The sequence below is a fragment of the Cuculus canorus genome, chromosome 9 (assembly GCF_017976375.1).
Source record: "Cuculus canorus isolate bCucCan1 chromosome 9, bCucCan1.pri, whole genome shotgun sequence".
NCBI classification, from domain to species: Eukaryota; Metazoa; Chordata; class Aves; order Cuculiformes; family Cuculidae; genus Cuculus; species Cuculus canorus.
Window position 1 is genome coordinate 26168497 of NC_071409.1, and position 27386 is coordinate 26195882.

The following is a 27386-nucleotide window of genomic DNA, read 5'->3' on the forward strand; positions in this document are numbered from 1 at the left end:
CCCTGCCCACCACGGAGGGTTGGAACTGGATGGGCTTTGAGGTCCCTTCCAACCCAAACCATTCTATGCTTCTATGGAGGCACTTGGCTAGATCTTCAAATGAAAGACAGCAGGATTAGATTCCACTTTTGAGATAATCCTCAACTCCATCTTCAAGGCAAGTGCAGCGCTGCCTCCGGCCCCGGCTGGTGCCTCCGTGCTGAATCACTGTGATCCACACGTAAATAAAGCTCTTTGGGAAAGGGCAAATGTTTTCTCAGCTGCTCCTCTTCCTTTCAAAAGAAGGGCTGATTGAAATTTTTATGTCTGCAGACATAAACATATGCAGTCGAGAAATGCTTCTTAAGAAGAAGCTATCTTCACAGGATGACTGGGATTTGGAAAGCACATTGTGAATCCATGGGACATTCCATGGGTCACATTGCTCTCCTTACAGCTTTTCCTTCTCCTTTCCTTCACTGCTGTACATTTTATGAACTCCTAAATGGGCTGATTTAAGTAACTGCAAATGAATCCTAGCACATTGTCACTTCAGGCTCCTGGTGTCCCCAGGGCTTTGTTTCTGCTTGGCCCTGGAGCCGTGTTCGCCTTGAGAGATGGCAGATACAAACAGATATGAAGTTACATGCAGCTATAAACACCCCCTTGGCACGGCGAGTGGCTAAAGCCCTGACGTGGGTGCCAAGCTGTCTTCTCACAGCAGTGGCTGCTCAGGGAGGTGCTGTGCCCTTTCCCATCACCCGATGCTTATATTCTCCTCCAGCTCCAGTTCTAAAACCAGAGCTGAAGCCTAAAACCGATGGGGCGACCCTCCTGCCAGCTCAGGACCGAATGCTCTGAACCCCAGCTCTCCTCCACTGCGGAAGCGGGAACTAGGCTTGAGCATTCACTCACACAAGTAACATTTCCCGAACTAAGAATCACAGAATCACAGAATCACAAAATCACCAGGTTGGAAAGGACCCATTGGATCATCGAGTCCAACCATTCCTAACACTCCCTAAACCATGTCCCTAAGCACTTCATCCACCCGTTCCTTAAATACCTCCAGGGAAGGTGACTCGACCCCCTCCCTGGGCAGCTGTTCCAGTGCCCGATGACTCTTTCCGTGAAGGATTTTTTTCTGATATCCAACCTGAACCTCCCCTGGCGGAGCTTCAGGCCATTCCCTCTTGTCCTGTCCCCTGTCACTTGGGAGAAGAGCCCAGCTCCCTCCTCTCCACAACCTCCTTTCAGGTAGTTGTAGAGAGTAATAAGGTCTCCCCTCAGCCTCCTCTTCTCAAGGCTAAACAACCCCAGCTCTCTCAGCCGCTCCTCGTCAGACGTTCTCCAGCCCCTCACCAGCTTCGTTGCTCTTCTCTGGACACCTCCAGAGCCTCAACATCCTCCTTGTGGTGAGGGGTCCAGAACTGAACACAGTATTCAAGGTGCGGTCTCACCAGTGCTGAGTACAGAGGGAGAATCACCTCCTGGACCTGCTGGTGACCCAAGAGGGCAGGGTCAGGCCATCCTGAATCCTTGTGCAGCACAGACAGGCTTGCAGCCTGCCCCACAGGAGGGGTGGCCATGAGGGCCAAGCCCTCTCGATGGATGGCAGCGCTCTTCCTTCCCACCCTGGCGCTGAACGTCGCCTGGCTGCAGGCACAGCCTCAGGCTCAAGTGCAGGCTCTTAGAATCATAGAATGGTTTGGGTTGGAAGGGACCTTAAAGATCATTTAGTTCCACACCCCCTGCCATGGGCAGGGACACCTCCCACTGGATCAGGGGCTCCAAGCCCCATCCAACCTGGCCTGGAACCCCTCCAGGGATGGGGCAGCCACCACTGCTCTGGGCACCCTGGGCCAGGGCCTCCCCACCCTCAGCATGAAGAATTTCTTCCTAATGTCTCATCTAAACTGTCCCCCTTCCAATTTAAAGCCATCCCTCCTTGTCCTATCACTCCAGGCCCTTGTGTAAAGTGTGAAACACCTCAGGCACTGAGGGGGAGCGCCTGAGAGCGCAGTGAGGGGCTCTGCCCGCAGAAGCTGCCCAGGCTCGGGCACAGCAGTCTCCTGGCTGAGGAGCTGAGAGCACAGTCTGCTCTAGCAGCCAACCAGGGATTTCATTATTCCTTTGAAGCGCCAACGAGATCAAACCAAAAGTCTGTTGAGGGGGAGAGGGTGTGTTAATCCCCTTCTTAAATTACCAGAAATCCCAGGCTCGGTTCCGGTGGGAAACGGGAACATACTGTCCCCGCGGCAGCCAGTGCACAGCTCAAAGTCACACAAAAAGGTGACACCCTGATGCTGAGAGGGCTTCCAGTTCAACTTTTGGGTGGCTTTACGTTCCCTGGAGCGTAACAGAGCATCACGAGAATGGATCAGCGTTGCAGTCACTGGCTATGGGAACTCCAGCTCCTCTCCTGCAAGTGAGGGGAGATCTTGTGCCGCAGGACAGAGCGAGCAGGGCCTGATCCTGCCAAGCAGCCAGTCCTGCCTCCCACCGGATTAGTGGCAGCGAAGATCCCTCCCATAGTCCTCCAAAGTCCAAACCAGTCGCCCTTTAGTTGACTGAAGGAGGCTCAAGATCAAGCCCAGCGCAAGTCACGTTCCGTCGGGGAGGTAGAGGACACATCTTATCTTGCTGAAATGCAGATCTTAACAAGAGTGTGAAGATCATGAGACAGGGTCAAAAGTGCACATTTAAAACTGAGGATTGAGCTCTTCAGTGCTCATTTTCTGAGCTTAGCTTCATAATTCAGAGTTTGATATAAGAAGAGATACATCATGAAGTCTTCCCGCAGTGATGGAGAAGACCGGTGCTGTCTGCTGGTCTGTGGGCAGAGAAAAGAGATGAAGTTCCTGCTAAGCTAAAGCTCTGAAATAGGCTTGTAAGGAAGCTGGAAATTCCCTTCTCAACACTTTCTTTTTTTCCTGTGGGAAGGGAAGCTTTTCTTCATCTGACCTTGCCTGGAGATGGACTGCGTGCTGTGCGATTGACCCAGGAGCGTTTCCATTTCCCACAGCCTCTGCTCGAACGCGAAATGCGCTTCCAGGTCCTGGGTGACGGTGTAAAGTTCAACCAAGGATCGCTCTGTTTAGCTGTGCGAGGGGCTCATAATCCCACTGGGTCAAAATGTTTAGAGTTAAAGGTTACAGGCTTTTCTGAGGGAGTATTTAAACTCCATCTGTCAAACTCTTGCATAGAGGAAATGCATAGACCCTGCCAGCAGTACATTAAATTACTGTTTTCTTGTCTTTAATTTAGTAGCATGCATTGTTTTCATGTTGCCCTAAGAGGATAATTAATCTGCGGTAAATTTATGCCTATAACAATTCAAAATACTAGACTTAAAGAAAACAACAACAGTAAAGAAATTTAAGGAGCACTGATGAGAGGCACATTTAAAGGCTCTTGGCAAAGCTGCTGGAATGCCTTGGGGGCCTGATCTTTTCAGAAAGGGGCTCGAAACCTGCTTTATGTTCAGTTTAATTGTGTATTAAAACACCCGCTTGCAGACATTAAAAGGAAAATAGTTAAAAAAAAAAATCAGCAAAACTTTTTCTCAGGGTCAAAACGAGTTTGAAAACGAGGAAGTTTGGTATCGCAGTTTGCCAGGAAACCTCTCTGTCGCTCCTCAATGCGATTGTTCCATACTGCAGTGCAGCAGGCTGATGCAAGGCTGACAAACTAAGGGCTTCACCTCATGAGGTTCAACAAGGCCAAGTGCAAGGTCCTACACCTGGGTCAGAGCAATCCACAGTTTTAATCCAGGCTGGGGGATGATGTGACTGAGAGCAGCCCTGAGGAGAAGGACTTGGGGTGTTAGGGATGAGAAGGTCAACATGAGCCGGCAACGTGTGCTCACAGCCCAGAAACCACCCGTGTCCTGGGCTGCATCCAGAGCAGCATGGCCAGCAGCGAGGGAGGGGATTCTGCCCCTCTACTCCTTTCTTGTGAGACCTCGTCTGGAGTCCTGTGTCCAGTTCTGGAATCCTCAGCATAAGGAGATGGAACTTTTGGAACAGGTCCAGAGGAGGCTACAAGGATGATCCGAAGGCTGGAGCACCTCCCATACTAGGACGAGCTGAGAGAGTTGGGCTTGTTCAGCCTGGAGAAGAGAAGGCACCAAGGAGACCTTATAGCGACCTTCCAGTACCTGAAGGGGCTACAAGAAAGTTGGAGAGGGACTTTTTCCAAAGGCTTGTAGTGATAGGACAAGGGGCAATGGGTATAAACTAGAGACAGGCAGATTTAGACTGCACATAAGGAGGAATTTCTTCATCATAAGTGGTGAGGCCCTGGCCCAGGTTGCCCAGAGCAGCGGTGGCTGCCCCATCCCTGGAGGGGTTCAAGGCCAGGTTGGATGTCCCTTGGGCAGCCTGAGCCAGTGGGAGGTGTCCCTGCCCATCGCAGGGGTTGGAACTGGGTGATCTTTAAAGTTCCTTCCAACCACAGTGACATCTGCTGCGAGACTGAGGTGACTTCTATTTCTCCAGGTGCTTTGAAAGAGATGAACCTACCGGCAATGTTTGACAAGGGAGAGGCATAAGTAAGGCTGTGGTTGAAGCAATGTCACGTCTAGGACATGATAAGCATTGCTCAAATGCTTGCCATTGAAATACCCAGGCCAAGACGGCTTTTCTGTTCCTTACCTTTCTGATAAAGCAAGTATTTCCATTGACTGAACACGGGTCTATTACAAAGAAGCCGAGAATGAAAAACAGTGCCAGGAGAACGATAATCCTTACTGGAACAAGTTCTTGTGACCAAAGGAGTGCTGAAGCTCACTGGGAACACTGTGGGGAAAAAACCTGCAAGATGGCTGGTGTTGGGGCGTTCAGTTTGTGGTGCTGGAAGATGGACAACAGACAGGCTTTCAAATAATAGTACCAACCTCAGTACTTACATTCTTGATTTTCTTTAACAGCTAAACTGTAAGACACAGTCCTAAGACTGTTATTGCAGGAGTGAGAAGGGTAGACTCATAGAATAGTTTGAGTTGGAAGGGACCTTAAAACCCATCCAGTCCCACCCCTGCCATGGGCAGGGACACCTCCCACTGGATCAGGGGCTCCAAGCCCCATCCAACCTGGCCTGGAACCCCTCCAGGGATGGGGCAGCCCCCACTGCTCTGGGCACCCTGGGCCAGGGCCTCACCACCCTCATAGTGAAGAAATTCTTCCTTATGTTTAGTAGTAAAAGGACCATCCCAGTTTAACACTAAGTGCACACTGAGCATCACACTGTATGTACACAAATGCAACAAGAAAGGTAAAAGCCAGAAGTCCGAAACCTCTTTGTGTGGAGCTCCACCACCTCTTCATTATCAGCAGCTTCCAGACCGAGTCTTTGTCTGCCTGCCTGTGTAACCCCCTTCCCACCCACACACATTCCTTTCCTGCAATGCTGCTTTATTTGGCTTATGATCTTTTCGTTAAAGCCACTTAATTGGTGCGTTTAACTCTTTGTGTTCCTTTTCATTTACTAAAAAAGCAGTTATAGCCTTAAATATTACATTCCAAAACAACATTGAAGTTGAGAATCACAGAATCGTTTGGTTGGAAAAGACCTTTGAGTTCATCGAGTCCGACTGTCCCTGTCCACTACTGAACCAGATCCCTGAGCACCTCATCCACCCGTCTGTGAAACCCCCCCAGGGATGGGGACTCCACCACCTCCTGCGCAGCCTCCGACAGTGAAAGTTCTTGCCAGTCCCAGTTTCGGCTGCGCTAACCCCATTAACTCACACACACTTTATAAAACACCAGGCGTGATAAGGCAAGCTGGACTTTACGAGGTGCGAAGCTGTCCAAGCCAAAGTCTGCACGCAACCAGGGTATTTCCAGAAATCCAAAGGGTACTTTTCCATAAGCTCCTTTAAGTCAACACAGCAGCATCCCCGGCAATGAACTGCGCTGCTTTCGCTCCATCTATTGCAAATCTGCAGGGATCCTCTCTGTGCTGCTCAAAGCGTGACTGGTTTAATTCACCACGTCTGCTATACCTGGTCTATGTTTCCATAGCCAGAGCTATCAGGAAACTAAGGAAGATAATCCCAAGTTGGAGAAATGTCAGCAAAACCCCCAATGCTGATATAACATGTCAGGAAAAATAAAAAATAGATATATTCCTTTGGTCATTTGGTTTTAATTTGGAGAACCACACACACAAAAATGCACCAACCTCAGGGCAGGATCAGCTTTTGTCAGTATAACCCCCCCAACTTCTAATTCCATAGCCAAAGTCCTGCCTACACACTGTCAAAGGCAGCACACGGCTTCAGTACGGGCTTTCTCCTTCTCGGGGAGTGTTTTTTTTGGGGGGGGGAGTAGGGATGGGGAGGTTGTCTTAAGGGGTTTGGTCCACAAGGATTACTTTAGTACTGAAAAAGAGGAAGAACAGGAAGAACATGGGTATGTTGATGCAAGTCCAGAGATGATCCGAGGGCTGGAGCAGCTCCTGTATGAGGACAGGTTGAGAGAGTTGGGGTTGTTCAGCCTGGAGAGGAGAAGGCTGTAGGGAGACCTTAGAGCAGCTTCCAGTGCTGAAAGGGCTCCAGGAAAGCTGGGGAGGGGCTCTGGATCAGGGAGGGCAGGGATGGGACAAGGGGAACGGCTTTCAGCTGAAAGAGGGGAAATTGAGATGAGATCTTAGAGAGAAATGTTTTCTGTGAGGATGGGGAGGCCCTGGCCCAGGGTGCCCAGAGCAGTGGTGCTGCCCCATCCCTGGAGGGGTTCCAGGCCAGGTTGGATGGGGCTTGGAGCCCCTGATCCAGTGGGAGGTGTCCCTGCCCATGGCCGGGGTGGGACTGGATGGGCTTTGAGGTCCCTTCCAACCCAAACCATTCCAGAATTCTACAAAATAGTAGCAGACGGAGCTGGTAGAGCACTCTTCCCTGGGGCTGCTGTGCTGCAGGTGACACTGAACCAAGTACTCGTATGTCCAGGCATCAGCAGAAGTACAAAAGGGCAGACCAGTCAGAAGTTGGACCATGAAAGGGTACAGCTTCCTGCACGTCCTCTGCTGAGGGTTCTGCTGGTCAGAGCCCTGCCACACAGATATAATCAAAAGTAAAGGCTTTGCTTAGTTCTCAAACCCACTGGTAACTTTGGCATGGAAACGGTAAAGTCCCTCTACACACAGGGGAGGGGAGGGAAAGCAGGACAAGAAAAATCAGCCAGCAAAACCTCCTGTGGTGCCACGTGTTCTTAATTGAGAACAGTGTTTCTTCTCGACGCCAGGCTCTCGGGAGTGAGGCATCGAGCAGGGTGGCTCCTGCGAAGCTCTGACAGAGAAAAGGCTCCACGGCTGCCACCAGCAGCAAGACTTCACTTCTGCAGTGAAAACAGTGTGTTTCCAACACAGCAAGAACAGGGGTTAAATTCCTAGCAGGAACCGGGGGAGTTGTAGTTTTAACACGTTAACACGTTCCACCAGGGGAAAAGCTGAAGTATTTTTAGCATTGCCAGAGTATCCATCTCAGTGCCGTTCTGGCCTTTTTTGGAATTTTTAACTCTGGAAACAAACACAATACCCTTTGCAATAGTGAAACACCACCTATTTTCTTTTATTGTTTGCCACGAAGACGACTGTGAGTTCTAGTTCAGAAAACATGAAAGGAGAAACGTAAATCATCTACTCTGGACACAGCTTTCCCCCTTCATAACACCAGACACCTCACTTACTGTTTCCCCAATTCCTGCCCATGCTCCCCAGCCTTTCCTGCTTCCAGGCTTCGCTCTAATTCTCAGTGGAGAAAACATTTTGCTCCATTATGAAATTCAATCCCGGGTTGTTGCTTGCAGGCATGACCCCTCGCTCTCCTGTTTGAAACGGCGTGCGAGCACAGTAAGAGGAGTCAATGAAACACATGTGCAAACTGCATCCCATGCGACTGCCCTCAAGTCCTGCCCCCTCAGACGTTCGGTCTGATGTCTAAGATATGTCAGGGAGAAGCATCTGACAACAGTCCCTTTGGTTTTACCACATTAAAACCCCACAGTTGCACTACCCCCTCCACCACGCTGTGCGCAGAGCCCAGCAAGTCAGGGTTAGGTAGAAACGAGGAGGTGGAACTCAAGCACAAATGTAACAAAGGACCAATGCCAGGGTGAGTTGGAGGACTGAAAGGGGACTCAGATTTTCTACCCCATTTCAAATAATACTCCCTTCCTCTTCCCCTCTACCTGGCACTAGGATAAGCATGCAACACAACCATCGGGAACGGATGCCTCGCAGCCCACGCTGCGCACAGCTGCGATCAGCGTACCCAGAGACAGGACACATCCAGCCCCCACACACGTCACCCAGGGAAATGAGACTCTGGAGAGGATGAATGGTGAGAGAAGCTCCTGGGGCTGCAAAAAGCAGATCGGTTGATCATCTGCTCCCGGCCAAAGGGAGAGGAGAACAAGCCTATGCTTCATCCCAGATCTTCTCTTCCTCCTCTTCAGAGATTGCCGTTACCACTGCTTCTGGAGCGGGGGAGGAGACGGGGTAGGGGACTGCAGTCGGCAACTCAGCTTCATCTCTCAGGCAGCAGGACGAAGAAGATCGCCTTGAGGAAGTGACCAAAGCTGCAGAGAGCAGCCACGAGCCAGTGGGAGCGAAGGCTGGGGTCGGTATTCACCACACACTTTGTGATGTCTGCCTAAAGAGGAGGGAACAGAGATCATCAGAGAGATGCTCAGAACCACATCAGCCACCACCGCCGGCTCGCCCTGCGGCACTGCTGCCAAAGAACCGCTTTGCCACTCTCTCAGCAGCCACAGATGCTTGCTCTGGCACTTCCACACCCTGCAAGTTATTAAATCAGGCTCGCTGTGAAATGCACTGTCTTCCTTTTGCACCAACAAGGCAAAGCATCCCCATTTTCAGCCACCTGGGGGAAGAAACACTACAGGAAGATTATCAAGCATTTTCCATTTTGAAAAGCTAAATAAACTTTCTTCCCCTTCTGAAAAGAACCAGGAAGCCTTGGCAATATCAGCACTCTCATCCTTTTCTGTGAAGTAAGATGCTTCCCAGAGGTTGTCCTGCTTAATATCAGCTCCAGTTGCTTGCACTTTTCCTCTTGCCTTAATGTTCTATTTGGAATCCATTCAAGCAAGCCAACCCCCCACTGAAACCTAAAGCAATGCAAGCCTTGTTTGTGGAAATATGTACGCTGGCAGAGATGCCTCCCAGACGCGTGGGCCAGATTTAAAGATCTCTTGGGCAGCTAGTTTCAGGTATTAACAAGAAGAGAAGCTGGCCTGCAATGAATCAAAAATAACAACAATCCAGCAGATTCATGACAACAGGATCTCAGCTGGCATTGGCAGGAGAAAGTGGAAAATATCTGGAGGGCAAAGCAAAGGGGACAGAATTAGATAGAAAATTGCATCTTCTGGTGGAAACAAAGGGAAACAAAGTTCTGGCAGCAATTATATTGAGTTTGGGGTTAAACTTCAGCTGAGCCCAAGAAGCCATGGGCTGGAGTTGTGCAGCAGAGGGTGCATCGCTAGCACATGAACTTAACGTGGGATTGAGAAATGGCTTTTGCGTGGCAAATATGACCAAGAATTGGGTCACAAAGAAGGCAAACATTCATCAGCCCCCAAAGCCTTTTTTTTTTTTTTTTAAAACAAGCTTAGCTCAGCAGTCTTCTAAGTTTGGCTTTGACACAAGTCTCTCATTGATCAGGCAGAGGGAAGTCAGACTCTCAACCCAGAGATGCTCCCTTTGTAAAGTTGCAAAAGCTGCTGAATACCCCAAAAATAGAATCAGAATGGTTTGGGTCAGAAGAGATCTCAAAGCTCATCCAGTTCCAGCCCCTCCGCCATGGGCCAGGTCACCTCCCACTGGATCAGGGGCTCCAAGCCATTCACCTTATTTGTGTTTTTAAAAAGTTGAACTGATTCAGTTTTAAGGACCCAGCACATCCCTAAACCATAGTTGTGTTCAAGCTTTCTCTTTAGTCAAGAGAAGTCATGACATGCAAGTACCTGTATGAACACAAGAGCAGATGCTAGGGGAGCTGATTGATAAGAAAGCTAAGCTCTGAAGGGCTTTAGTGCCTCGTGTGAACCTGTAAAAGCCCCAAATATGCACACCACATGGATTATAGCTGCAGAGGGTCAACTTCCAGCTGAGGTGTTAACTCCTTCCACCTGCTCTATGCCCTACCAAAGACAACGACCTCCCGGTGGCAATCAGCAGGAGCTGCAGTCAAGAGCACCTACAAATGCACGTGGTGCTTGCTTAGATAAACCCAATTGCTCAGCGGTTTAACAATCGCCTTAGCTATTGTTATCCAAATAAAGCACACCTGATAAGGCACTGGAAATCAAAAATTTCCAAGCTACTTAATAAAGCAGGTCCTTGATCCTCGTGAGGCATCAATAAACTGCTGCAATGGCAGTTTGGTCTTTGCCTGTTAATTATTCATATGAGTTCAGGTTGAATTCTCTTCTTTGTAGCAAATGTACATAGCAGCTGCTAAAAAAAAATAATCTTTCTGATCTAAGGTAAAGGCACCACTGAGGCTGTAAGCTCTCCCCAGGGAGAGATGATGCCTCAAAGGGTTAAATATTTCTAGTTTCTCCTAAGAGGTTTGTTTTGGGCTTTGGTGGAAGCAGTATGGGAACCTGCTGCTGAGTGGAGACTTTCCAATTCCTTTCCAAGGTGTCCACAGCAGCTTCTCCAAAACTGCTTGGAGCAGGTGGTTCCTCTTGGCAGCTCCAGCCTGAGCCCACGTGTAAAAGACATGGGCCAAGGGCACAGGGGAAAGAAGAACCCCACGCCAAGGCAAGCTAACCACCAGCTGCGTCGGGCAGCAGAAAGGGCCCTCACTACTGAGCTGTTTTTCCTGACCCATTTGTGAACAAGGCTGGGAGATTCCATGCTGAAGTGCCAGGATCAAGAAGAACACTCAGAGAAGCACAGCATGAGAAGGCAAGAGGATCAGCTGCCTTTCTCCAGACTGACGGGATCATTCATTTCTAGAGGAAAAAAATATCTCCTTGGTGCAGCCCAGACTTACTGGTGAGGGAGCAGAGACAGGTTGTAATCAGTACAGCCCAGCAGCTCTTACAGTGGTTTTGCTTGACCAGGGGCAGCAAGATTGGATTCCCTTTCTTAGGGCAAGATCCTGAGAGCATCGGTTCAGCGACTCCAGCAGAAACGTGCTGGCCATCCAAGGAGGGATTGGCAGTGTTTATCTCCTCAGCTGCAAAGAACCACTGCTAGTTTGGGGATGGGGCTTGCGGCTTGTTTGCAATGCAACAAACTTTCCAAAAATATCCCTTTAGAACTCTCAAAACACCCTGTTCTGAACTCCAATAATGTAATACAAAAATTAAAACAAGATGCTAACTTATCAGAACATGAGTGTTTTCCCAAAACAAGGAAAAAAATTAGTTGGAGACCAGGAGGAAACACATTCCTGCGCAACATTTTGATTGTAATGAAACTGGACTTTTTCCAAAGGAAAAATTGTTTCAAAGAATATATTTCAACCAGCTCTACAGGTACTCAGTGAAAGCCTCAAACGAGAGTGAGGCAGGGATTTCACAGGCAGGAACTGAGATGTTTAATCAGTCACGTTTCACAGGACATCCTCTTCAACCCTCGGCACAATTTTTTGAGCCGATGCAAAATGAAACCATTCAGGGCATTCAAATCAAAGGTTATTTTTCATCCCGACTAAACAGTTCTCTGACCCAGCTGGCCTCAAGGTCACACAGTTTTAGAGAGGGCAGGGATGAAGAGAATGAGACCAGCCTCGCAGAGAAGCAGCGTGGCCAGCAGGGAGGGAGGGGATTCTGCCCCTCTGCTCTGCTCTGGTGATATGCACCTGGAGCCCCGAGTCCAGTTCTGGAGCTCTCAGCACAGGAAGGACATGGAGCTGTTAGAGCAAGTCCAGAGGAGGACCACAAAAATAAGCAAAGACCTGGAACCTCAGCTCCCTCAGCAGTTCCTCATAAAGCTTAAGGCTTTTTCTGCATAAAGCTGCAGTGGAGGGACTCTCATTTTCATTAACTGGAATATTTTCTGATCTACGTGTGTGAAAGTGACCTTGATTAGATAGCATCTCTTACCCAGCCTCCTCTTCTTTTCAGCCATGTCACCAAGGTCTTGCGGACAAACTCTCCCAGGCAGTCCACGATGGTGTGAACCATGGCTGGCTGTGCGTGCCGCACACAGTCCACCGCCAGCCCAGCCGCCACGGCGTAGAGAGACACCACCTTGCCCCATGTTATGCCTATAAAAAGAAGAAAGGTCATTCAGATTTACACACACGTAGAGCTCAGTCTTGAACAATCAAAGGAAGGCAGTTTCCTTCGTTATATTTGCCCAGCTCTGAGCTCAGGTGCAGCCACAGTAATGTAAATGTTCCACCACTGGGGAAAAATAAATACCAGGGGACGAGGGCTAGAGAAAAGTTTCCATCTGGAGCAGCAGAATTAAATGATCTGACCTGGGCACCTGATCTCAGCAGCGGGGCACCGCTTTAGAGAAAGCAGTCCAAAGGCATCATCGAAACAGAGAAGATCATAGAATCATGGAATGGTTTGGGTTGGAAGGGACCTTAAAGCCCATCCAGTTCCCATGGGCAGGGACACCTCCCACTGGATCGGGTTCCTCAAGGCCACATCCAACCTGGCCTTGAACACCTCCAGGGAGGGGGCAGCCACAGCTTCCCTGGGCAACCTATTCAAGTGCCTCCCCACCCTCATCATGAAGAATAACTTCCTAATGTCTCATCTAAATCTTCCCCTTACAATTTAAAGCCATTCCCCCTTGTCCCATCCCTGCCCTCCCTGATCCAGAGCCCCTCCCCAGCTTTTCTAGAGCCCCTTTCAGCACTGGAAGCTGCTCTAAGGTCTCCCCTGGGCCTTCTCTTCTCCAGGCTGAACAATCACAACTCAAAAGATGTGCACCACCATGGTTTGTATTGCCATTAATTGCAGCCATGCATGGGAGGTGATCACATTCAAAGTTTGAGCAACATGAGGGTTTTGTGACCAGAACAACTCTAAAAGATCCTTAAGACAAAGCATTCCTGTTTTTTTTTTTTCCTAGATCAGAGGAGACTGTTGCAACGTGACTCAGAAAGCACAACAGGAGATAAGCATCTTTTGTCAGCCCTACCATAAGACAAGACCAAAAAAGGGAGGCAAAGCTACAAGGCCAAGATGTTTAGCGTCCTGCTTGATGTCAGGAGTGTGTCTCAGTCTCCACCTGAAAACCAAGTAGCTTCTACAACTTGGGCACTCTTCCTACAACACTTAACACTGCCCATCCCATCCACCCAAGGCAGTGCAGGGGACAGTGTGTCAGTCAATCACCTAATCTCACAGAAAACAGCTTTCCTGCTAGCTGGTCTGCCAGCAGCACGTGCTTCATGGACGTTGTCCCAGTAGCAGTCATCTTCCTATTAGTGCTCGCGATAAGCGGTTGAGCTCAATTCTGGGTGCCAGCCAATCTCCCCGAGTCTCCCCTGCACTTTGCCAACACCACTGGGTACAAATTCTCCATGGCTAAACACCACAGTCACCAGTCCCTCTGCAGGCTTTTGTCAGGACCAGAGCGGTGGAAACACAGCCCTTCAGCCTTCTCTTCTCCAGGCCGAACAACCCCAACTCTCTCAGCCTGTCCCCATAACAGAGGTGCTCCAGCTCTCCGATCATTCCAATAGTTCCATGTCCTTCCAGAACTGGACACAAGGCTCCAGGTGGGGTCTCACAGAGCAGAGGGGCAGAATCCCCTCCCTCGCCCTGCTGGCTGCACTTCTTTGGATGCAGCCCGGGACACGGTTGGTTTCTGGGCTCCAAGTGCTCATGCTGAGCTTCCCATCCCCCAGCACCCCAAGTCCTTCTCCACTGGGCTGCTCTCAATCATGTCACCCCCCATCCTGAATTGAAACCATGGATTGCCCCAACCCAGGTGCAGGACCTTGCACTTGACCTCATGAGGTTCACACAGCCCCATTTCTCCAGCTTGTCCAGGTCCCTCTGGATGACATTCAGTGTTGCAAAAAAAGCCATTTTTCACTCATGACTGATGCAAGATCAAACTCTTTGGTGAGGCTCTGTAGCACCAGAAGAGCAGCAGCTCTCCTGTGAGACCTTGCCCTTCCCCAGCGCTATCACCAAGATCAGAGGAAGTTATTAACATCTACATGGGCTGTTACTGGTTTTATTTTCTGAGCAGGCTCTGTGGTGCCCCTTCCCCCGAGCTGTTGCTCAGGAAGTTCACTGGCTGTGTGGTATTCACATTATTTATCTGTCTCTCTCACATTGCCTGTCACCATGACAGCCAGCAGAATGAGCCAGGAAGAGGCTATGAAACCACAGGAGAAAACACCAGACAGAGGGCTTCTCCTGGCAAGAAACAGGCTGCCCTGTGGCAGGGCAGTACCTCTCCACCCCCGAAAGAGGCTTTAAGGGGTTGCTGACCACAATCTCCTGGACCAGAGCCTCAGCTGGCTTTACTCAGCTTTAGTGCAAGTCAGTTCTCGCTGTTCTCCATCCCTGCAGGAATGTGGCTCCTTGCATCTTGAGTTACATGAACCAAAGTTACCCAGGATTCCAGGGGAGAGTTCACTGGCTTATTCCCAAGCTTTTACTGACAGCGCTCTTTAAGTATCTGAAGAAAACCCTTAGCTTTGAGATATTTACACAGCAGGAACTGGGACACACAGGGCACTGAAGCCACCCTGGCAGAGAAAGACACCTACAGTCTTGATTGACTTGGGTTAAATCCCAGGTTTCTCTTTCCAACAGCAGAAAAGAATGTCCACAACCTATGAAAGAGAGAGGCTCCGTAGACCCACGGTTTGCCTAACACACAGGAAAGAAGTTTGCTCTATGGACACATCATTCCACGTGTCTTCTCCCATGGAGAATGGAAAGAAAGCCCTTCGGCTCCGGCTTCTTGGCCAAGATTGCTGCACAGTGGTGCTTACTGCAGGATTTGTGCACGGTGAAGGGTTCCCCCAGCGCACAGCAAGAAGAGAGCAAGTTGTGAGCTGATGCTTGTTGTGGTGATGGATGCGAGGGGATCAATGGTCACTTCCCATAACTGTCCTCTTTACGGGGCATCCCATAAGGGTCAAACCAATCTTTCCATCTGCTTTTCCTCCAACTGGCAGAGCTGGGCTGCAGGAGTTGGGAGAGGAAATCCCCACCCAACGTCTCTGCATGGAAATCTTTCGCCAATTCTGGAGACAGAAGATGGCAGACAGCTGCCTGGGATTCTCACTGAGACAACAGGGCACAGCTTACACTTTCGTTCACTCCAGATGCTGTAGGGGAGCCCTGAAGCAAGGGAAGAACAGCCACCTCTAGGCCAAAGCCGGGCGATGCCTGTGGCTGGTCCCTCTGCCCTCGGTGGGCTCCAGCAGCCGCCCGGCCTCAGCACACTCTCCATTAACTGTTCTTCCTCAAGGATTCCCTTGGCAGAGGAGCACAACCTACTGAGAGGGCAATGCCTCTGCCCCTCGTGATGTCCAGGCCAGGGTTAGGGTGATGCCATCTCAATGCATCCCTCAGCATAAGCTGGAATTGCATCTGAGCAGTGCACACGAGCAGAGACGATGCATTGCCTTGCTGCAAACTCCTCAGAAGGTCTGGCTGCCATCCAGACTGGGCGACACGGGCACTCATCACCAAAAGAAACAATCTATTCACAGCTTCCCACTGTGTGGAGTAGCAGACGCAAGAGGTAACGACAAGAAGGGATGGAAAACTGGTCTAGAAAAGAGCGATCAAAACAGAGAAAGCTCCGAAACTTCTGCTCAGAGAGACGGAACAAAAGGCTGTGGAAAACTGGTAAAGCTGCTTAGAAGGCGTTCAAAAAAATAAGAAATCCAAGTTGCAGACTCAAGGCCAGTCACAGACCTAAAGGTATGTAAACACTGCTGAGCCCGGGGGAAAGTGAATTAGCAGGAGAGAACTGCTCTTGAAATTGCTCCGGCTGCACACCAGCTCGCCTGCCCCTGGGGAGAGCTCAAGAAGCCACGAGACACGGCTGCAGAGTCTCAGAGCACCACACTACCCACGGTGACTCAAACTTGCCTCTGCTCCACTCGGCAAAGCCGAACTTTCAAATCGGACCTAAATGAAACATGATCAAGTGCTACATTTCAGCAGCTGGGAGGATACAGTCGGGCACAATATACTTTCCTCTGGTGGAGAGAAAGAAGCCAAGAAAGAAGTGCACAAAGTGTTGGACATTGTGAGGAATTTCTGTACTGAAAGGGCTGTCAAGCATTGGCAGAGGCTCCCAGGGAGGTGGTGGAGTCCCCATCCCTGGAGGGGTTCAAAAGACAAGTAGATGCCGTACTTGGGGACACGGTCTGGTGGCAGACTTAGCAGGGCTGGATCAATGGTTAGACTCGATCTCAAGGGTCTTTTCCAACCAAAACCATTCTATGAGGCAGGAAGCTCAGTTCCTAAGGCCTAAGTGATGAGGAAGCAGTGGGATGCATTTCCAACAGCATTCCCTTCTGCAAGGGGAAGTGTTTTCTCCCTAGAGCCCAACAACCATGCATCCCTGTTGTACAGGGTCCACTTCAGCCCAAGCACTCTTGATTAAAAACTGATGAGCACCTGAACAGATACAAAACCAGGATGAAAGATTTAAGGGAGCCCTCGTACCTAGCAGCTCTTACCAACTGGAGAAAACTGTTCCCTTTAGGAAATGAAAATGCACATCCCTCTTCCTCTCCTGTTTTTCCACCAAGTGACCCCTTTCTTCTGGGATTTATTTAAATAGCTAATGTAAATGCCAGCTCAGCCAGGCCCCAATCCAAAGCCTGTTACAGTCAGTGGAAAGTCTCCTGATGGACGCAGAGCGGCTTTGAACCACCCACCAGAATCAGTGGAACCGTCACAGAGGTGACGCTGCTGCAGGTTCTTCAATATCCAGAGCTGGTCAGGGCTCTGCAGCACCAGTCTCCACACAGGTGGGCTCTCCTCACCCTGAACAACTAACAGGTGGCATGAAAACATACCTTCTTGATCAGCTGGGCAGTGAAAAACAGGCTGGGATGCTTTAGCCATTGGTAATTGGCATGAAAACTCTGACTGCACTTGAGCCTCTCATTACCTTTGAACAATAAGAGCCTCTTTCTTCTGAACTATGACAAAAATTCAGAATGAATGTCTGGCTGCCACAGTCAACTCTGATTTGCTGGATTTAGCATTAAATGCTGAGCCTTGAGACTGCAGTTGGGATCCAGGAATGTTAAAAATCAGCCAACTCCTCCCCCTCCAGCACTCATCAGCCTTCTAGCAAGAGAAATTACAAAAACAAATTGATAAAAACAATTGAACACACAACCCCAGCTTCACACTCACAGGTTATCCTGTTAGATACTCTGAGGCAGAGATGAGAAAGAATAAAATTTGGAGCATACAGAGCATCAGGATGGTTTGAATCTGCCCTGTGTCACCAGTCACTGCCAGCCATTTGTGCAGCATGGTGTTCCCAGATGAGAGCCTGGGCTTCCACTGCATTCCCAAGCCTTTAGCATTGCCAGCCTCAAAGCGCTGAGTCCAGATCCTGTTCTTACAACCCTGAAAACCCCAAGTTTAGAATCAAGAGTTACAATTTCTATCTTTACTTTTCACTAAAATGTTTTATACCATTCACACTTTTCACTTGACTCCTGAGCTGAGAGGTTGAAGAGCACCAAAAACTGCAGCTCTCAATGAATATGCCAACATACATTGGTGAGAACCCGACGCCTGGAAGCCAGCAGAGCTTTCTCCCTGGCATCGTCTTGCTGCAGCACAGCAGCGTGCACAGTCCATGCCGCCTGCAGCCACCCACCTTTCTGGCTTAATTCCCTGTGTCACCTCAGCTTTGGAGGAGGGCCAGTGCTAATGCAGGCAGTTTGAGTTGTCTAAGAAGATGACCTACTTACCTGCAATGCAAATACCTGAGCCTGCCAACTTGACCTTTTGTTTTTCTGCAAGCCTTGATGCAAGTGAAGCTCAGCACAAAGGGACAAGACAAGGCACCGTGAACACAGCCACACACAGACATTCCTGCCACGCTTGCCCAGCTCTTGTTTCCCGAGCCCATATGGCCTCCCAAGCCAGCCCAGCACAGAGGCAATCTGCATTCCAGGCATGCTCCGAAAGGATGGCGAGGGCTGCAGTACTAGCTACAGAACCCAATTCCATACGACACAGCTTCAGTTTCCCTGATCCAGGGAGTAACTCTGCCCTGCCCGACCTGCCAGGAGCCCTGCTTGAGCAGCCCCTTTCAGAGATCTGTTTTTTCCACTGGTGTGATTCCAGGGAGGATCTGGGCTCTCCACCACATCACACCACAGGTCTGAAGTGCGGGATGTGAGCACAGGGCTCCTCCAGGTTGTCCGTGGTTCCCGGGCAGTTGATACACCCAAAGCAGCACAGCTTGTGGTGAAGAGAAAAAGGGTTTGAGTAGGAACCCTACGCGAAAGCATAACAACTGGACTTTTATCCTGCACCAACTACTCCCAAAGTAACAAGAGTCACTGTGACACTTCCCACGCCAATGGATCCAGTGTATTTGCGGCACTACACTGTGAGCAAGAGGCTGTCTCTGTTTTGTTTCCAGTCTCTAACATCTACTGCCGCTTCAATGGACAACACAAGACATTGCAGAAAACCTGTGTCAAGACTTGCCTGACATAAATCTCTATGCAAAACCTTTCTCTTCCCGTGATTCCAACAGGCTGCATTCCCAGTCACAGGCAGGGACTGTTTTCAGGGGAAGCTTCCCTTGCAGGAACACAGCACGGAGCCTGTCTTTGCTCTTGACAATCACCTCTAGGACCAAACAGAAGAACAACATTCATGTCTCAGTAGCGAGACAGCTCAAAGCACCACCTTGTCCAGAAGATCTAGCTTTGAGGGCCAAGACTCCGGTCTCTCAGAGACTGAGAACGGAGAAGAAACGACTGGAAGCAGCGGGCTCCATCGCGGATCTGGCTATTGCAGGGGTGGGAAAGGAGCCAGAAGGAGAGGAACTCCCTTGTGATGAGTTGGTTCTGGCTCTTAGCATCAGCAGCGTGAGCTGGAACGAGGGAGACTCCCATGTAATGAATCTTCTCCAGTTGCCAACGGTGAGCAAAGAAGCTTGGAATGAGCGACCTCCCTGTACAATGAGGTAACACCACCTCCTAATGAGGAAGGGCAGGAGGTGCCTTCTAGAATGAACGAGAACCTGCCAGGAGGATATAATAAAACAGGGCATTTCCCTGTCAGAACAACAGAGCTCTCATTAAATCGTTAGAGCGGGGCACGCTGCCAAACTGCCCACAGCCCTTTCACAAACCGTGCCCCACCTTGCAGGTCATCCCAGAAACACGCCTTCCCTAAGAGGTGGCTCCATCCTGCTCCTTTCTGCCCAGCCCTGTCTGCATATCTGTCAGGGCACAGTACCTGCAGTGAAAATCTGTGCGGCGACTGCCAGGAAGGCGTCCGTCACCACCGTCTCCGAGTGCAGTGAAATGTTCAATTGGCGGGCAATATTCCGATAGACGTTGGGGCGAATGTATTCGAGCTCGTCCCCTGGAAACAAACAGTCAGGAGTCAGCACGTGGAACACCAAGTCCTGCTCTCACCATGTAGGAATTACCACTGGGGCCACCCCAAATATTCCTCCAGCCAAAGAGATTTAACCCCAGCTCCACCTGATGTTAACCAGGCAGCAGAGTGCTTAGGGGCATTGAGATGCAACCCTCTGCCACCCACACCCTGATTTCATCGAATCCTTAGGTTGAAAAAAGATCTTTGAGATCTTCAAGTCCCACCATATAATAATAATACCCCCTGTGACTGAGCCTCCTACAAGGAGAGAGGATGGGCAGTGGCCCTCTAACCAGTGGTGTGGTTGCAGCAATCCCTGATAGAAATGATGTTTCCAGGCTGCCTCTTTCCCCCAACACAGAACGACCTCAGACAAGCGATGCCAAAGCAGGCATGAATATTGATGTAAGCTTTTCACAGACATGCCCTTTCTCAACATCCCAGACTTGTACAAAAAAGCCTTGAGATGAGAGCAGCTCAAGAATGTTGGAGGGCTGATGAAAGCCAAGGATCCACCCAGATCTGCACAGCGTGAATTGAGCAAACAGACTTATCAGCTCAGCTATTTAACGCTCACACGGGCACTGAGGGATGATCCAGAGTTCTCTCTCCTCCAAATGGTTAAAGAGATGTTCATTTGCTTGGCTGGCTCCTCAGCAACAAGGTTCCCAATGCACACAGACACATGCTTTCGCCTCCAGGTTGTTTTCTCCCAGGTGGGAAGTGGTTGGAGGTGCAAGGCTAGCTAGAAGACCAAGACGGAAATACCAAGGAGAGGCAGAGAACGTCCTCCCAGACTCTTGAGCTAAGGAGCTTGGGCAACAGCAGTAAAGCTTTTCCCCTGTAGCAAACCAGACCATTTTTGAGGAGTAGAATTACTAAAGCCCAGCTTCCAATGGATTGATCTCTCTATAGGTGACCACCAATGTTTACGGAGGGTTGCACGGCTGCTGTAGGAGTGTTACACAATGCACATGGCGTGCACCCAAGGCCTTTTGTGCATGGAAGGGCTTCTTCCCTTTAGGTTTAGAAGGTCACTCTGCCCCCCTCCCACACAAGGGTGCTCTGGAGCAGCCAGGGGAAGAGGAGAGCTGTGACAACGGCTTGACATCCCACTCCAAGACCCAAATGACTTGACCCAATCAGAGACTTCAGAAGTAATTATTTCAGATCCTCCTAAGAATTTCATTGAGATGGGAACTGAAAAGGAAAATGCCACTCCAAACAGGAGCAAGTTACAGTCATTAGCTTCCGAACCCAATTGGTCCTTGGCTCTCAGCACAGCACTAGCAAAGCCCAGCTCTACAGAATCCCAGACTAGCTCTCCAGGTCCTTTGTGCATGCAGGCTGATCCCACACAATCCCACAGGAAAAGGAAACACATGGTCCACCCTGATAAGAGGTGACATTACTCACACCACTCCACAGCTGGTTTCTCCTCACAGGGAGAGCCCAGGCTTCCCTGTAAATGCCAGGAAACAGGGATAGCCCTGCCTGTGTCTGGCCGAGGGGCAGGCACGGGAGGCAGGGATCAGCACTTGGTAGCCTGCCACTGTCACAGCTTTGAACAGCAGTACCTGCAGGCTCTGGACGAGGTCAGGACCCGTTTTGGTTGGAGGCTTATGCTGCTAAAGCCAGCCCTGCCCTGCAGCAAGGCACAGAACACGCAAGAGCGCTGGGGGAAGAAGAGAATCTCTGCCTGGGCAGCCTCAGGACCTTTCCAGCAGCACATCACATTGGTGGCAGTCCTCAGTGCCCATGTTCAGATGTCCAGCTGTGCGCTGTGCAACATTTAGAGCAATTTCTGTGCTTCTCCTTCCTCCAGTAATCACAGAGGAACAAGCAGCGCAGCAACGACAATTCCCACATGCAGAAGCTCTGTGCAGCAGTGAAAACGCACTTGGCTGGACTTGGCCACAGGAAAGTCAAGTTCGGCTAAAGCAGACCTCTGTCACATACAGCAGGCTGGTCTGAGCTGTTTCATGCGGCCACACCATTAGGTTTTACCACCTCTGACTCATTAATTACACTAATTAGCTTCTAAGCTTCACTGAGCTCCCCAAGACTTTGTAACTGCATCGCTTGTGCCCAGCACCTCTGCTGACCCATCAGCCAGTCCCTCAGACTCTACTGCCTTGGCACATGCAAGAGGGCTAGGAAACACTCCAGCTTCGCTTCTCTACAGGCTCCTCAGCACTAGCGCGGATTAAAAACTGGCCTGGCTTGTTACACTGCTTAGCACAGGAAGGACATGGATATGTTAGAGCCAGTCCAGAGGAGGCCACAGAGATGATCCGAGGGCTGGAGCACCTCCCACATGAGAAAAGGCTGAGAGAGTCAGGGTTGTTCAGCCTGGAGAAGAGAAGGCTGCAGGGAGAACTTAGAGCAGCTTCCAGCACTGAAAAGGGCTCCAGGAAAGCTGGGGAGGGGCTCCTGATCAGGGAGGGCAGGGATAGGAGGAGAGGGAATGGTTTTTAGCTGGAAGAGGGAAGATTGAGATGAGATGAGGTCTTTAGGGAGAAATGTTTTGCTGTGTGGGTGGGGAGGCCCTGGCCCAGGGTGCCCAGAGCAGTGGTGGCTGCCCCATCCCTGGAGGGGTTCCAGGCCAGGTTGGATGGGGCTTGGAGCCCCTGATCCAGTGGGAGGTGTCCCTGTCCATGGCAGGGGTGGGACTGGATGGGCTTTGAAGTCCCTCCTGACTCCAAACATTCAGTGATTCTGTGGTACCACTTGGCCTTGTACTGGTTTGTAGCCACAAAGGGGAAAAGAAAGTCACAGGTCGTGTGGCAGGTGGCATCTCTGAACAAACAGTTCAGGAACAACTGTTCATCCTAATAAGGAGGACTGCTCACCCTTCTTGTTGCATGGGTACCACAGGGCTTCTCCAAACTGATTTGCTCAGAGAAGGCGCCAAGTGCCTGGGACTATCAGCCAAATCTTTCCATCTGGACATGAATAAGTAACAGGAGAGTCATCCAGGAGACGCCTTCAGATCCTGTCTGCCACCTGCTTGCCCTTTACTGTGCTCCTGGCCACCCACAGAAGATCTGGTTGAAAGCAAACAAATCTCAACCCCCAACCCAGGCAGAGAAGAAGTGGAGAACAATTAGGCAATGAGATTGACAGAATAACAAAAAAAAACCCGAACACCAAACAATCACTGAAAACAAAAATAGAAGTAAAGTCAGCATAGGAGAGAAAAAAGTAAAAAAAAAGAATGAATGAAAGAAAAAAATAGTTAGTTAAAAGAAACATAGCTATGCCTTACGAAGAAATGTAGGATAGTATCAAACAGAAACAGAAAGAAAGAGGAGAAAGTGGGGAGAGAAGCTCAGTCCTGAGTTGGTTAGGCCCAGCTAAACGTTACTTCACCAGACCTATCTGAACTCGGGTGTAATTAAATTAGATGCAAATGGCAGTGTAGTTCCCAAGCCAGATGTGAACTAATACACCACCCGGCAGGCAAAGAGGGGTGTGGAGAGCAGCTTCCAGGAATGAGGGTGTCGAGATGGCAAAACACAAACAGCTGGATTTGACCACGCAGGAGGCTAAAACCTATAGTAAAGGACAGGCAAATGGTATTTTGAAGGTGGTTGTGGTGCAAGCACAGCTCCAGAGCTTCCTGCAGCAGCCTGCAGGCAGAGCCTTCCAATCCCTCCCGCTGCAGCCCCAGCAGCCACTGAGCTGTGAGGTCCAGCTGCTTTGGGCACCGAATGGCCACGTATGCTGGGCAACATCAGCCAACTCCTCCTTGCTCCCACACAAAGCAAGAGAACTCATGTCTTGCTGAATGAGAAAGGTAGGCAAAGGAAAATTAAACAGTCAGCCTGCCATTGAAAACTGGCTTTTCTAAAATCTCCAATACGTGTGGTCTAAGCAACTACCCCCAAATTAAACGTCCTTGCAGCTGGGTGAGCCACTGGTGAAGCCCAAGTCTCAAGGCAGCTGGGCTCTACCAGCTTGGGTTGTGTCACGGCAGCCACGTCACCTGTGTCTGGTGAAAACACGGCAAGACCTGTCACAGCACCAAGCCGAGAAAGACTACTGAAACTCCAGTGCAAACTGTTACACAGCTGGAGTTGGATGCAGATAAAATAAGTTTGTTGCTGGGCTCTCTCAGACTGCATCATACTTTGAAGTTGTCTCAAGTCCTCAGGAAGCAGTAGCTCTGCAGCAAGGCTGTGCTGAGCAGTCCTCCAAGGGCCCAGGGAATGCAAGCAAAGGAGTAGGGAAGATCATCAAAACCAAATCTAAATGCCCAAAGCAGAGCCAAAAAACCCCTCGATATTATCACATGAAAAGCCTCTTGGTACTCATCAGTTCCAGGAGGTTGTTTGGAATCGCTCCACACACTTTCAACTCCCACCCGTTCCCGCGGGCACTCACCTAGTCGCAGCAGTATGGTGGACACCTCGGCCAGCTTCCCGCCGGGCACCGGCACGTTGTGCTCAGGTTTGCTCCAGCTGACACCGGCTCGAATCAGCCTCGAATTGATGTAGTCTCTGCAGAGAGCCTTGGCCTGAGACACAAGCTCCTTGTCGGTGGGAGACCTGTCAAAAACCTCCATCACCTCTGCAGCAAAGACTGAGGAACGACGTAGCACTTCCATACTTGTCTGCAGAACCCACACCTCAGCACACGCTTGCTGCAAGGCTGACCCGATGCCTCAGATGAGAACCTGCAGGAGCTGAGCAGCAAGCCTCCAGGCTCTTGGTTTCTCACAGCCCCAAGCAGCTACTCTCAAAAGGCTGGTTTTTCATTTTACCTGGTGAATAAAAGCATCTATAAGCATTGCAGTAAATCAGAAACCCAAGTGTTACATCTTAAATTTACGTTAAAGTCAGTAGTAACAAGCAATAGGACAGCATGAAACGACCTCATGTTGCACATGGGCAGGTTGAGATTGGACATCAGGAAAAATGCCTTCACCAAAGGGTTCTGGGGCCCTGGCAGAGGCTGCCCAGGAGGTGGTGGAGTCCCCATCCCTGGAGGGGTTTCACAGAGGGGTGGATGAGGTGCTCAGGGATCCGGTTTAGTGGTGGATGGCTACAGTTGGACTGATCTCAAAGGTCTTTTCAAACAAATGATTCTATGATTATATTTGCAAGACATCTGTCTTGGTGCATCTTACAGACATGGGACAAAGTGTTAGGTCCTGCAGCCACTCTGACCCCCACCGGCAGCACAAACCACAGAAGAGCTGCAGGTTTGAGCTATCAAGGTGTTTCTTTTCTAGTTCAGATTCAGCACTCCTAGAATTGCTCATCAGAGAGCCTAGACGGTCAGAGCGTGGAAACCATCCATAGAATGCAAAGACAAAGCTTGGCTTGTTTCAATTAAACTGGAAAAAAAAATCCAGAATCCCAAATACCAGCTACAAGAAGCTCAACCAGATGTCAGCAGACATTCCAGCTCAGTAGGTCAGGGATCCAGTACCACAAGAGCAGGGGCACTATTGCAAGAAGAGGGGTATGGGAGCACTGGAAACTCGCTGGAGACAGCTCACCACACCCTCAGTTTAGGTTTTGGTTCTGCCACTCTTTTTCCCCCCCAAAAGCAACACTGAACACCTTCTCAAAAACCTCCAGCAAGAGCAAGGAGAGCAAAACAGAAAAGCTGGTTTTAGAAGAGTTTTGAGGTGTGAACGCCTAAAGAGAAGAATCAAAATCTCATCAGAGACACACAAATTCATCTGCTGATCTGACTTGGCTGCTTTTGAAGTCAGAGCGAAGCCTTTATTCAGACACTAACGCGTTTCAGCCCCGGTTTTAGGCATCTGCATACAATAACGAGTCTCAAATGAAATAAACTTACTTCTTTGGGGTTTTCCCAAGGAAAAATGCATTTACCTCTCACGTTGCGCTCTCCCCATCAGTGTCTCCTTTCTGGGTTCGCTCTCACGTGTCTCTGGAAGCCGCACATCGCCTGCACCGGGCTGGGGACACCGGGCTGGAGACACCGGGACGGGAGCCCCGCGCCCCTCGAGACCCGGCGGCGGCGCTGCCCTTCGCCTTCTAAGGAAGATGAACTAACGGGGAGGAGGGGTTTGACAGCCACAGCAACGCCCTCTCCTCCCCTTTCGCCGCTCTTAAGGAGGATTTCTTCTCTCTTGTCGGCGGGTGGGGGTTGTGGGTGAGAGTGTGACCTCGGGATGAGGGATGGAGGGGAGTTTCTGCACCGGGATACCCCGGGATGAGGGATGGAGGGGAGTTTCTGCACCGGGATACCCCGGGATGAGGGATGGAGAGGAGTTTCTGCGCCGGGATACCCCGGGATGAGGGATGGAGGGGAGTTTCTGCACCGGGATACCCCGGGATGAGGGATGGAGAGGAGTTTCTGCGCCGGGATACCCCGGGATGAGGGATGGGGAGGGGTTCCCGCACCGGGTTACACTGGGATGAGGGATGGAGAGGGGTTCCCGCACCGGGTTACACTGGGATGAGGGATGGAGAGGGGTTCCCGCACCGGGTTACACTGGGATGAGGGATGGGGAGGGGTTCCCGCACCGGGTTACACTGGGATGAGGGATGGGGAGGGGGGTTCCCGCACCGGGTTACACTGGGATGAGGGATGGGAGGGGGTTCCCGCATCGGGTTACACTGGGATGAGGGATGGGGAGGGGGGTTCCCGCACCGGGTTACACTGGGATGAGGGATGGAGAGGGGTTCCCGCACCGGGTTACACTGGGATGAGGGATGGGGAGGGGTTCCCGCACCGGGTTACACTGGGATGAGGGATGGGGAGGGTTCCGCACACCAGGTTATCCCAGGGTTACACTGGGATGGAGGAGGGTTCCCACACCCGGTTACTCTAGGGTGAGGGATGCAGAGGGGTTCCCGCACTGGGTTACACTGGGATGCAAGATGGAGAGGAGTTCCCGCACCAGGTTACCCTGTGTAACAGGTAGCAAGTAATGCACTGTTGAAATAGAGACAACTCTCGGTGCTCTCCTGCAGTGGCTTTTGCAAAGTTGATGTTGGCCAGTTGTTTTCAAGTCTGTGGGATGTCCTGCTGCTCGTGCCAGGTCAGTCCGAAATGATGGAGGTGATTAACAGAGCTATAGCTTGGTGCTTTCGCTCCTGGAAGCTGCTCTAAGGTCTCCCAGGAGCCTTCTCTTTTCCAGGCTGAACAACCCCATCTCTCTCAGCCTGTCCTCATAGCAGAGGTGCTCCAGCCCTCAGATCGTCTCCGTGGCCTCCTCTGGTCATGTTTCAACAGTTCCATCTCCTTCTTATGTTGAGGACTCCAGACCTGGACACAGGGCTCCAGGCGGGGTCTCACAAGAGTGACTTCTCTGCAGAAAAACTGTATTTTTCTCTTTTTTTTTTTTTTTTTTTCCAACTTTCTCTTGGAAAACTGTATTTTTGGGCTTGCAACTCTGATGGCTGAAAAATCATTAAAAATTAGGTTTTAGCTTCCTGCAGCCGCTGGCAGTTTGAAACAGGAGCCCTATTGAAACTGTGCCGATTCAGAACAGCTCTGAAATAAAAATGATTGCTTAAATATCAGGAGTGCTTTGTAATGATAATGTTTCCCAGAATTCTGGCACACATGCAAGTGCCACGGTGCCTCCCAGCAATCTGTGAGTGCCACATCCCACGTGTTCCCTGCCCGACTGTCACAGCAGGCAGCACCCCCTCAACTTCCACACTGCAGCAAAGACAAACACGAGAGGTGGTGTATAAACCCCCCCCAACAGTGCATGGTATTCTACCTATATTATTTACGCACTAAAAATACAGCTTCACACTGAAAGATACCTTTTTAAGTAAAAATAGACAAAATCACAGCATTCTGCTCTCAGTTGAGTGCAGAAAAACAGGGCGTTACCATCGG

General features: G+C 50.3%; 1 protein-coding gene and 1 long non-coding RNA gene across 3 annotated transcripts; one reads left to right on the forward strand and one right to left on the reverse strand.

The window, feature by feature from the left end:
* Positions 1–7093: 7093 nt before the first annotated feature.
* On the reverse strand, positions 7094–25552 carry BOK (BCL2 family apoptosis regulator BOK). 2 transcript variants are annotated; one of them, XM_054074837.1, is made up of 5 exons: positions 25400–25552; positions 23937–24315; positions 19404–19532; positions 12063–12226; positions 7094–8628 (listed from the first exon to the last, which is right to left on the reverse strand). In XM_054074837.1, the coding sequence occupies exons 2-5, from the start codon at positions 24157–24159 to the stop codon at positions 8608–8610; spliced, it is 537 nt and encodes a 178-aa protein (XP_053930812.1). In that variant the 5' UTR covers positions 24160–24315; positions 25400–25552; the 3' UTR covers positions 7094–8607. The 2 variants fall into 2 exon arrangements, with proteins under 2 accessions (XP_053930812.1, XP_009565998.1); XM_009567703.2 differs by having other exon boundaries at positions 7099–8632; positions 25400–25551.
* Positions 25553–25617: 65 nt separating this feature from the next.
* On the forward strand, positions 25618–26844 carry LOC128853071 (uncharacterized). Its single transcript, XR_008451308.1, has 3 exons — positions 25618–25682; positions 26507–26574; positions 26674–26844. It is a non-coding gene; the product is annotated as an uncharacterized LOC128853071 (long non-coding RNA).
* The last annotated feature ends 542 nt before the right edge of the window (positions 26845–27386 follow it).

What these genes read in the sequence shown, in the direction of transcription:
- BOK (XM_009567703.2), bottom strand. Translation starts at nt 24,159, where the DNA reads ATGGAAGTGCTACGTCGTTCCTCAGTCTTTGCTGCAGAGGTGATGGAG. An exon ending in CGCACAGATTTTCACTGCAG is followed by an intron (nt 12,227 to 19,403) that starts GTACTGTGCCCT and finishes TTCTTTTTATAG; the next exon opens with GCATAACATGGGGCAAGGTG. An exon ending in TGAAAAGAAGAGGAGGCTGG is followed by an intron (nt 8,633 to 12,062) that starts GTAAGAGATGCT and finishes CCTCCTCTTTAG; the next exon opens with GCAGACATCACAAAGTGTGT.